The 11345-nt window shown below is 48.2% G+C and overlaps 1 protein-coding gene and 1 long non-coding RNA gene across 2 annotated transcripts; both read left to right on the top strand.

The window, feature by feature from the left end:
• The first annotated feature begins 2025 nt into the window (after positions 1–2025).
• LOC136766293 (uncharacterized) lies at positions 2026–4011 on the top strand. The gene is made up of 3 exons (XR_010821721.1): positions 2026–2369; positions 2940–2987; positions 3892–4011. It is a non-coding gene; the product is annotated as an uncharacterized LOC136766293 (long non-coding RNA).
• Positions 4012–4317: 306 nt separating this feature from the next.
• LOC136766328 (maestro heat-like repeat-containing protein family member 1) lies at positions 4318–7536 on the top strand. The gene is made up of 10 exons (XM_066719740.1): positions 4318–4473; positions 4696–4821; positions 4928–5038; positions 5136–5215; positions 5543–5648; positions 6053–6148; positions 6558–6662; positions 6781–6913; positions 7021–7112; positions 7375–7536. The coding sequence occupies exons 1-10, from the start codon at positions 4318–4320 to the stop codon at positions 7534–7536; spliced, it is 1167 nt and encodes a 388-aa protein (XP_066575837.1).
• Positions 7537–11345: the final 3809 nt, after the last annotated feature.

Here is an 11345-nt window from a genome sequence, read left to right on the forward strand (position 1 = left end):
TTTCCTGCTTCTAACACATCAACTTTGAGGACAAAATGTTCACTTGCTGCCTAATATATCCCACCCACTGACAGGTGCCATGATAACAAGATGATCAGTGTTATTCACTTCACCTGTCAGTGGTCATATTGTTATGGCTGATCGGTGTAGTAAATAGTTTATTGAAATACATTGATTTTATTCACTGTAGCTTTGAATGTTGAAAACAAAGTTTACACAGTGTTGAAAATGTTTACTTTAGTGTACAATTATGTTTTGAGAAATGCAATATAAATGCACTATAAAATATTGCGTTTGAGCATTATTGCAATATTTAAGTTTACACTTGTTTCATTATCTTACTGTATGCCATTTTTGAGCTTTTTGCTTATTGTAGGCTATATAGTTATTTGTTTTGACTGCTGTGTGCGTTTAGAAAAAAGTGATTTGTTCTTGCATTAGAATGTAAGTTTCATCTGTATTAATGTTTTGATGTAGGTGTATTAATTAAGGTTGCGGCCTGTGAATACATTTGTGAACACTTGAATGGCCCTTGATAGGAAAAAGGTTCCCCACACCTGGTTTAAGGCATGGTTACAAAAGTTAAGGTTTTGAGGCTTTTGTCTAAGCATTCACTTTCAGTGTGTAAGCAATCGGCAAAAACTGAAAATAGGAAAGGAGTTCTCCCTAATGCTATGTGCAGATCAATACAGTATACAATAATTCAAAAGTCATATTACACCCCAGCAAATTTATTTCAATGTAAATGTAATGGATAATGGTAAATGATGCAGATGCAATTCTGAATCTGGCTCGTTTGAATATATGATGTGAAACTGGAACAAAAATAATCCAAATAGAGCATGTCCTTCCCTATTTGTAAAATAGCAGGTTTTTTTCCTTGTCATTCCCAAAAGTGGAATTTGTTTTGCAGGGGAAACAAACATAGCAGATTGGATACAACCTCAGAAATATGAAATAATTGTGTATTTGACATAACATCCCATAGAAAATATTTAGAGGGAAATAAATATAAGTATGTTCTTATTGAGTTTAAAATCAAATTATTTTTCATTTAAACACACCTAGAAGGCAATGTGAATTTGGGATAAGAAACCCATGTTTGTGTGAAGGGAGAATTAATGTGACAGTCATCTCCCAGCTCATAAATTACCGACTGTACACACATATACATATTAAACCCGTTATTGCCGTGTCAAATATAAATACTGGAGCCTACAATGCCTAATAGTGACTTTTCTCATGTGTGTCAACAGTGTGGACGTGATTTCCTGCACGCAGAGTCCAGGCACATGGATCAGTCATGTGTGTGAATGAGGCTCCTATAAAGGCACATGTGAAGCCCACAGCAGTGATATAGCTGTGGATGCTTCACGTCAAACAATCTTTTAATGCATTTTATTTTTATCACATTTCCCCCGGCATGCATTATGCACATGGGATGGTGTGGATGTTTGCGAGGAGAATTGCAGCCTCTGTCTTCTGTGATTGTTGTGTCTCCACCCTCTTGTTGAATGAACATGGACTCGACTAGGCTGGGAGGACAGTTTAGACTGATACTGCCATGCTAGTGTATTTCATTTTCATTTGGGCGTAAAGGCAGTCACTGTTTATTACGGGGTTTATATGCGAGCGGTGAAGCCCGGGTGCAGCACGCATGCGTGTCCTGTACCGAGGTTGGCAGTGTCACAGGCCGCCGGCCGGGTTTGCGTGTGTTTGACACTGGAGTCCAGATCTCTGTCTCCGGACTGACGTGCTACTGTATTGCACTCGCGTCTGCGCATTCAGGCCAGAGCAGCGAATTCATAGTAAAATCGGCGCGGCGGGCAGCTGTGCGCTGTTTGCGCAGGGAAACGCCGGGAGGCTGCGGAGCATGCGCGTCCATTGGCAATGAACTGACTCCGAAGCACGACCCACATCCGCAAGTACCCGTGTCTGTGTCTGGACTGAGTTACACATCTGCGCTGCACTGCGGTCTCTAATGGGCGAGTCGAGGGGTGCAATTACTGACGTGGGCAGCGAGCCGTGAATGTATTATAGGCGTTTAATAAAGTTAGGATCACAACATACATAGAGATGACAGGGATCATAATAAGAATCAGATGTCTAGTCGTAAACATGACTCTCAACATCATTTGAATCTCATTATACTTTGGGCGGGAGACTCAAATGTTATAAAAACAAACGCGCATGCGCTGTCGCTCTGGCTCAGTCCGCCGGTTTGGAACGCTGCGGCTCAGAAGCCTCGGGTAAATCAGCTATGACGTAACAAGCATCTTCATCGCATCCTGTATTACATGTGAACAGTACACAACAAGAGACCACACTTCATTAGCTCTGTTGAGTTGAAGACAACTGCTTTTGATTCGGTAAGATTGTATTTTATTTGTGTTCTGTTTGTATATTCATATCCTATATCACTGGGTTGTACATTGTGTCAGCCATATGCAGTTAAGACCTTCTTTCAATAAAGCAACTCGGTGTTCATTGGTGATACTATTGACAAGTTTACTCTGGAAACTAACATCTGAAATGCACTTTACAAAGCCAACTGGAGTTACCCTTATTGGGAAATAAATCAAATGCATGCAATGGAGTGCAAAGCATTTCTAAAACCAGATAGGTATATAGGTTTAATAGTGTAATTTGTACTAGATAGGGCCTGATGCAACCCTGGCGTTACTATTAGCAGGAGGCATTTAAAATGTGTTTTTACACACTTTATGAAATTCCAATATACAATCTATTTGAATGAAGAAAACATTTATTTACATTTCTTTTAACATATTTATGATTTGTTATTCATTGTGTGAATGAGTTTATCACCCTGATTTGCATGGGTTTTTAACGACTTAACCAATCAGTCAGCTGGTTTAATTGGTAACATAACATGTCAGTGTTTGCTTTGCTTACCTGTCTTTTTCTATTGTATTCTGCAGAAGAACTGTAAAGAATTACGGTGACAGGAATGAACCCTACCAGACAAGGTACTATGGGCCCGATATTCAAAGTGTATGCTCGCCATGCAGAGGGGTCTACAGCACGTTGCATATGGTTATCGCACATTAATGTCATTGTTTTCCATATTTAAAACCCTGCAGTTCACCCATTAATTGAATGCAAGGCACAAAATGGGGGCAGTGGCTGAAATGATACGTGATCCTGCTAGTATTTTAGAAAAGCAAACCTTGAAGGTATGAGGCGGCACTTAGAAGACTGGAGCACACTGGATACAGATTCAGTTGAAAATGGATGGTTATATTTTAATAATATACTACTTGAGGCTCAGGAGAAATTTGTACCAAAACTTAGCAAATTGAGGACCAAAAAACATTGTCCAAAATGCAATAAAATATCAAGAGAAAGAAAATGTTGAATAGTGCATACAAAAGGGATTGAGATTAAACAAAATACAAAGAATATGTTGAACTGCAAAGAGATCTTAAGAAAGGGATCAGGAAAGCAAAGAGGGAAATAGAAAGAAAGACAGCTCTTGGAGCTAAAACTAATGCAAAGAGCTTTTTTCAATACTACAACAGCAAGAGGTCAATAAAGCAGGAAGTGAAACAGACAAACATGGAAGTATCTTGGAAAATGAACAAGATGTGACAAATGTTCTAAATGAGTATTTCACATAGGGTTTTACAAAAGAAAAAACAGATAACATGCCACAGGTTAACAGCCAGTCCAGTCAAACTGTAAGAGAGATCAGGATACATAAGGAGGAGGTACTAAAGGGACTAGCAGAATTAAAAACAAACAAATCACCTGGGCCTGATGGTATATTTTCAACAGGGAAATGAGGGAAATTATTTATAGGCCGCTATCTCAAATATTCCAATAAAAACAGCTGAATGTCTTCTGACGGCCTGATGTGTGTCTCTCTTCCAGTTGGCACTCCCACCGCTAACCACGCCGGAGCAAACCAGGCATCGGACAGCCGTGATGCACGTGTGCTGGCCGACCTGGAGGACTGTCTCCGGAAGACTCTTCGGTTCTTTCGGGACATGGGAGAGAACCCTGAGGTGAAATTTTTAATCACAATGTACACAGTCTGAAAGAACCTTTTTGGATGTATTTATATGTAGTTTTTAAAATTAGTATATTATACACATGCAGATCTCATTTTACTTGACTGTTTTCAAGAATAGGGTTCAAATGAATTCATCTACAGTTAGTGTGAGTCTTACTAAAGCGCAGAGGATTGTGACAGACACAGGTACAATCTGTATTCGCTTCCAGCTCAGTTCCCCACCGACTGAACACCTGCACAGGAGGTATTAGTTCTTTCTTGTCCTGCTCTTGCCACAGGTGCCAATGAAGCATCGGCGTGTCATATGCGATGCAGTGGAGACGGTGGCCAGGAGAAAGCCGCTGTCTTGCCCGCTGGAAGTGATGGCCTCGATCGTCACTGTGGGGATCTTTGAGAGCGGCCGCGATCTGCGGAAGCTGAGTGTCCGCTGCGCCAGTCAGGTACGCCATCCACAGCCTGGTCACACTGTCCACACCTGCCCACAGGACACAGACTGTGTTTGTTTGCTGATACACAACACGGCTGCCACTACTGAAGACCAAACGGATCTGAGTCCTGAGGGATGGATCCCGTGGGTCAGACCTTCCCCCTAAAGAGCGAAGGATGCTCACATACAATACACGGCCACCATCTTGCATAACCTGCCGCGTTTTCTCCTGCAGACCGAGCTCTACAAGAGAGTGGTTCTCTGTTACGGGTTCGTAACTCTGCAGATCCCCACAGCACAGCGGCAGGTATACCTGAGGCGCCACATCCTGCCCAAACTGCGCCCCTTCTTCACCTCCAAGGTAGGCAAAATATGTCTCAAACAAGAGAGAGTGTGATTGTCCACACCTGGCTGTTCATTGCCGGTGACGGCCGTCAGAGACTGAGTTGCTGTGTCTTCTCCTGCAGGACCTCACCGTCAGGGCAGCTGTGTGTTTCAGCGTGAGCATCATGGCCCAGGCTATCGGGAGCGCTGGGGTGGACATCCCTCGCAAAGCGGAGATGCTCAACGTGATGATGGTCAGTTTCCTCGAGTACTGGATTCGTATAGATGCTTGTCTGTACAAGTGTGTTGTGTCTTTCAGTGTCAGAAACCCGTTTTCTTCCCCCCCGACAGAAATACATCAGGGATCGTCCCACGGTGGCAGCCAGTCAGTTCTACTGTCAGCAGGTCCTGCACGCCTGCATCCATCTGAGGTAACTCTCCCTTAGAAACGCACCTTCACTGCAGCCGTCCGGCTCTCAGCGCCGCACATGGCTGAGATGTGTTTTGACTCTTGATGGGTCATTGTGGGTCAGAGTCTGATTCAGCTGAACCCATTGGAAACACCTCTAACTGTAAAAACACTCAATGTGTGCTGTTGACAGATCAGCCCCACAGTAACTGTGCTTAGAGAGACTTGACCTGAATCACAGCGGCTCTTCTATGATGAGTGTCTGATGGGTTGCATCAGCTCAGTGTTTTGGCTGAAGTGATCAATTTAAATCAACTTGGGATTGATGTTTATGCTCTTGTTTCCCCAGCCAAGTGGGACCCTTCTACAATGAGATGCAAGCCCGTCTTGTGCAGCTGTGTGTCGGGGCAGTCCTGAGTCGCCCCAGCGAGGCCGTCAGCGAGGCTTACTTCGAGGTAGGATCTATGGAGCCTGTGGCCCACTGTCTTGACACGATGACTGGGGACCTGCGGGACAATCCTCATGCACACTTCATCCTGTTCCACTCATTCTATTCATCATTTAATACTGAAAAAGGTCCAGAGCTGAAAATGACTTTTGTGAGTCGTCAGTAATAAGTGTGATGTTGGTGAATTAACAATACTATTCAGTCATCTGTCCTCAATCTGCCGAGAGAGACATGGAGCAGAAATGGGAGTCCAGGGAAGAGAGATCGGACACAGAGTTGTAACAGAAACGATGAGATCAATATAACGGCATTAGATATGATATTAGGTGTTCAATTTAAACACGCGTGCACGTGTGTCACATGAATACTGTGCCGTCGTTGTATCTAACAGCTTGTGTCTGTCTTGTGTAGGAGGTGTTCTCAGGCGACACATATGGCCTCTTTGCCCTGCTCACAGCCACGCTGACTCAGGACGTCTGCCTCGAGACACTGGAGGAGATGTTGGAGGTCAGCCATTTCACCTTGCCTCACAGCAGAGTGACTGCCGCGCTATTGGCTGTCTGAGAGACTGGATTATTTTTTCTGTGCACATTACAATAGGACAACAATTGATGAACAAGCCCCTGTGTCTAGAGATGCCATTGCTTAGTGAGGGGCAGTGATGTTTAAAGACTAATATGGATGCTGCAGAGATTGTGACTCCTTCAGTGGCGCTGCGGTGTTCCTACTTTCCAGCACAGTTGTGGATCAATGTCACATCTCTGTGGAAGTCATCGTTTGTGTCTCTCTGTCCCATAAGGAGCCCTGACATGAAAAGAACGAGAGACGAATCTGGTGAGATTTAAAAAGTGTGTTTATTCAGGTCTAGTTCTGCTTGTGTTCACTCCCACTCTCTCTGGCATCACTCCCTCCTCAGCCCCTGCAATCCGCCTGTTCCTCTGCGTGCAACGTGGCAAAAGTCACGGCCATGACACTGGTGAGCGCCGTCCTGGGCATCTATGGGATGATGAGTGTCACCCGGGTGAGTCAGATTGAGCTTTTGTCAGTAAGTTGAGCAGTGCGACTCGTGTTCACACGTTGATGCTGGGACACCAGACTGGTCTTGTCATTGATCTCCGGGTGGCTGTTCTTTCCTGCAGGGGTCAGGGCTCGTCCCGGTCGCCGGCCTGCTGGCTTCGCTCATCCCGAGATGCTGGGACACCGAGCCAGTGGTCGCTCAACAGGCTGTGACCAGCATCAAGATGGCTCTGGACATGTGGCTGTATTATGAAGGTAATGGTGGCTGTGAAGTGAGCAGCTTAGTGTGTGTTTGTGTGTGTTGCTCCTGACAGTGTACAAAGCCTTGTCTGTTGGCTAAACCTTTCTTTTCTTGTTTAAAGATGGTTACATTGACGATGAGAAGATGGGCTACGTAAGGCAGTGGATTAAGGAGGAGTCCTTGGACTGGGAATCCTGTGTTGCTCTCGTCCAGGTGAGGTTTATGTCCAGCCCTGCCGTCTCCACAGCGGGACCACGGTCTTCCTCCCACAGAGCCCGGAGTCACGTGCTGGGGGGCGTCTGTGTCATACTCGTATTGTTGACCAACCCCAGGCAATATTGAGTCCTTCAGTCTTGCTTTGCCTCTCCCACACCTGGCCCACGGAGAGGAAGAGGAGAGGAGCCGTGTCACCTCAGGGGTTTAAGAATGTCTGCCACATCGATGGCCGAGGGCTGAGTGTGTCTCTGTGTTTCAGATCGTCAGCGAGTGTCTCCGTCCCTGTCACAGGCAGACTCTGGTTCAGGGTCTGCTTACTGGACTCCAGGACCCCCAGCCCAGCTCTGCCCAGGCCTGCTGTGCTCTCCTGTGCCAGCTCTTGAGCTCTCACCCTAATGAGCTCACCGAACTGGTGAGTTAGATCATCTGTTGTGCTATAGAGCGTCTCTATAGCAAGTGTTTGAGCTTCTGGACAGGAAGCTCAGCTCCAGCCTCCCTGTTAGGGAAGAAGAGATCTGTACGATTCATAATGTAAACCAATCGATGCCCAGTGTTAGATGTCAGTCTGTTGCCCAGAGAAAAGCGTGTGTGAAGTATTAAGTGTCCTGTGTGCATGTCTCCAGCTCCCTCAGGTGCTGCATGGGTTTCTGGGCCTGTCCGGTGCGGAGGAGAGCGTGCGGCAGAGCGCGAAGGAGGGCGTCCTCTGGCTGGTGTTCCAGGACAGAGCCTTGGCCATCGAGTCCCTCGTTAGCCACCCGCTACCCGCTGACCAGTGAGCATTTAAAACATCATCATTATTATTATTATTATCATTATTATAATTTTTTTTATTATTTCTTGGCAGACACCCTTATCGAGGGCGACTTACAACATAAGTCCATACTGTGAAGAAGAAGGATACGATAAGGGAGCATACATGTTTGGAGTCCCACAGCTTGTCAGATGTTTTTAAAATGCTTGTGTCTGATATCAACACGTGTGTCCACACAATGTCCACGTGCTGTTTCCATCACGAGCTCGATTCTATCGAGTGTTGGCCTCTCTGTGCGCTATTGAGAGTGAGAGGCGGTCGGTCACGGTGCGGGTCGGCACACACTGAGTGTCTGCTTGTGTTTTCCAGCACCATTCGGTACCAGCAGTGGTGCCGGGAGCTGTGGGGGGCCATCGGGGCCAGCAGTCTGGGCCCCTGGACATTCAGGGCGCTTGTGGAGAAGCTACAGTCGGCAACCAGAAGTCAGGCCTCGGTGGTAAGTGTCCAGAATGCCGCTCATGACGAGGACACGCACAGCGCTCTCCCTCCAGACTCTGACTCAATCTGCTTGTCTTTGCCGTTGTCAGGCTTGTGCTGTACAGGATGTGGTGGCCGCGCTCAGCCAGGAGGCAGTCACGTTTGCCAAGGTCTTCGCTGCCCTTCTGCCTCTCCTGGGTGTTGAGGATTCAGGCGGAGACTTCGCTGTCCAGAGGTAAGAGCCTGTGTGGGGAGCCAGGGGTCACCCTGAGCGTCGCACCAGAACAGAACCACTCCCTGTGTAACGTGTCTCCCTTTATCTCCGCTGACGCTGTTCCCCCCTCTCTCCAGCTTCGTCGTGGATTCTCTGAAGGTCCTGCTGTCCAGAGCACAGCTGGGCGAGGTGGCTCTTGAACAGGACTGGGGCCTGATCCGGGAACCAGGCCAGCAGCCCGAGGGCATCTTCCGGCTGACCAGGTACGATGAGCCGGGCCCGAGCGTTAGGCCTAGAGCAGATCCAAAAACGTTCTTCACAGGCGTTCATTAATGCGAGATTAATACGGCCGATAACTGTGCATAGACACCCTCATAACCAACCCCCAGCAGGGAGACATTGATCTTTAGAGAAAAGATGTGCAAAATCAGTGAGCTGGCAGCAAAGCAGCCGTGTAAAGAATGGACCCTGATCCTCGTGCTATTGATCCACAGGGCTCTGAAGACATTCGCCGCCCCTGTCCTGCTGGAGGTGGTGCAGCTTCTCTGGCAGCGATACAGCAGCGCCAACCGAGGCCAGAAGATCTGCATCGCTGCCTTCTTCGCTGGAGTGAGTGTCACGCCCGTGACTGTGATCCTATGATGCGTGTGTCCAGTGAATGTCCCATCCTCTCCAGAGTGTCTGACTCTCCCGTCTCTCTTCTCTCCCCCTTTCACAGCTTCTGCGGCAGCCGCACCCGACTGACACCTGTCTGCTGACCGAGGTCAGGAACCTAACGCTGCAGATGTGTGAGGAGCCCCTGGAGGACGTCCGCCTTCTGGCCATGCAGGGTCTGAAGTCCGAGCCCACGGAGGTAAAGAGAAACGGCCCAGCGATGGCTCCTCTCTCTGGGGATCATATCTGTGTGCAAGAGGAGACGCTGCGAGTCATTCATCCACCCGTCGTGCTTCTAGGCTCATTCTTGTCATTTTGGTGTCCATGTGGTTTTGACTGGGTGTGTGGCGTTCCTGCCTCAGTGCTGTGTTTACATCGATGCTATTAACGCACTCTTTCACCGTGTTCATACATTTTCTCTGCTCAGATGCACAGATACGCCACAGAGCAGCTGAAGCTGCTGAGCGGCGCTCTGTCCCAGTCGGACATCCTGAGCGCTGTCTCCAGTCTGGGCACCATCCTGCGCTTCTGTGAGGACGGCACAGCCCAGAGGATCATCCCCAGGCTGTACCACATGGCCAAGGGGTGCCTGGAGAATGTAAGTGTTGGACTGATTCGCTGTCCTTTTTTTCCTCAGTTCCATTAGTACAGAACATCCTCTGTCTCAGAAACACCGTGGCTGTAGTCTGCCTTCGTTGAATCTGGAGTCGCTCATGTGTGCTGGTTCAGCAGTTTAGCAGCCACGTGTGTCAGCTGCTTTCTTGAGGAGCAGAATGAATAAATGAATTTGTTTTAATCCAGGACAATAGTTTGTATATATGTACAATATCATTTTATCTTGGAGGATATATATGTTTTATTGTGTTTTCGTAAAAACTCAAATTCATTCACTCATTCAGTTGTGTTTATCTAACACAAATATTTGACAATATCTCCAGGATTGAACACTGCAGTCCTGTCCCATGCGGAGACGTGCCTATTTATAAATATATACCCATCCTCAATTAAAGATGATGTTATATAGCGTTTCCATCACTGGAGCGGATCGAGTCCCAAGCTTTCTGCCGTTGAGATTGACAGGTCTGTGCTTGTGTTGCAGCCGGACTCGGAGATCCGCGGGGCCACCGTGCTGCTGCTGGGGCAGCTGGTGAAGGCGGCTTCTGTGAAAAGATCTCTCCAGAAGCAGTGCCACGGCTCGCTGGCCATGCTGCTGCTGCACCTGCAGGACCCGCTCCCGGCCGTCTCCCAGGTAAGTACACCGGGCCGCGGAGACCCACCATGTGTCTTTATCTCAGTGGAAACTTTGGTAGCCAGTAGTTCTTCAAAATCGTGCTCCAGGGCAAACCGTGGGGTCGACAGCTTGACAGGTTCACAAACGTAACTGTGTGGAGTGAAAGGCTGCGTAAACTATGAAAAAGTGGCCGACTTGACCTCAGGAAGGGGACGAGTGGTTCCTCTGTGGACGGCACCGTGTGGAGATTGAATATAAAGACGGAACACGCCGGCTGACGTGCTCAGAGCGACGGAAACCCAACGGCTGCTCAAAGTGGTCTTCCTCAAAGTGTTAACCCTTTCCCTGTGGTCTGAACGGTGCGGTGTTGTTGTGTCGCCCCCAGGCGTGCCAGCGGGCCCTGCGGCAGTGCGCTCCGGCGCTGGGTTGCCCAACTCTAACCCAGCTGATCGAGGGGCACCTGAGCCAGGAGACATTGGACTTCCCGTCCTTCGCGAGGGACGTGGCCGCTGCGCTGGTGAGTCACTGTGGGTTCCTGGTGGGGTTTTGCTCCTCGTGCGTGCTGAAGCATTCCAGCCTCGCTGTCTGTACACCACCTCTGGTATCTCCTGCTGAACCCGGTTATTGTCCCCGCAGCAAGCGCGGCTCCCCAGCACAATGGCCATATATCGACGCTGTGCCCTGCGCCTCTCCAAGAGCAGCATCCCTCACCTCCGCGCCGGCGCAACTGTGTTCATCGGTAAGAGAGCCAGGCAGCTCGGTCCGCAGTGCTGCTGTTTTTATTGGCGAGATTAAGCATGTCCTTTGCCGCTGTCCCACCGCATCTCGCACAACTTCACACATGTTGTTTTTCCATGCAGGGGCCCTTCTTGGGAGCATGGACAAGACCATCTGCAGCTTCTG

The sequence above is a fragment of the Amia ocellicauda genome, chromosome 13 (assembly GCF_036373705.1).
Source record: "Amia ocellicauda isolate fAmiCal2 chromosome 13, fAmiCal2.hap1, whole genome shotgun sequence".
NCBI classification, from domain to species: Eukaryota; Metazoa; Chordata; class Actinopteri; order Amiiformes; family Amiidae; genus Amia; species Amia ocellicauda.

Bases quoted from the DNA above. Each gene is read 5' to 3' on its own strand.
- LOC136766328 (XM_066719740.1), top strand. From the start codon at position 4,318: ATGAAGCATCGGCGTGTCATATGCGATGCAGTGGAGACGGTGGCCAGG. The intron at 4,474-4,695 runs GTACGCCATCCA...TTTCTCCTGCAG, and splicing joins GTGTCCGCTGCGCCAGTCAG to ACCGAGCTCTACAAGAGAGT. The intron at 5,039-5,135 runs GTCAGTTTCCTC...CCCCCCCGACAG, and splicing joins AGATGCTCAACGTGATGATG to AAATACATCAGGGATCGTCC.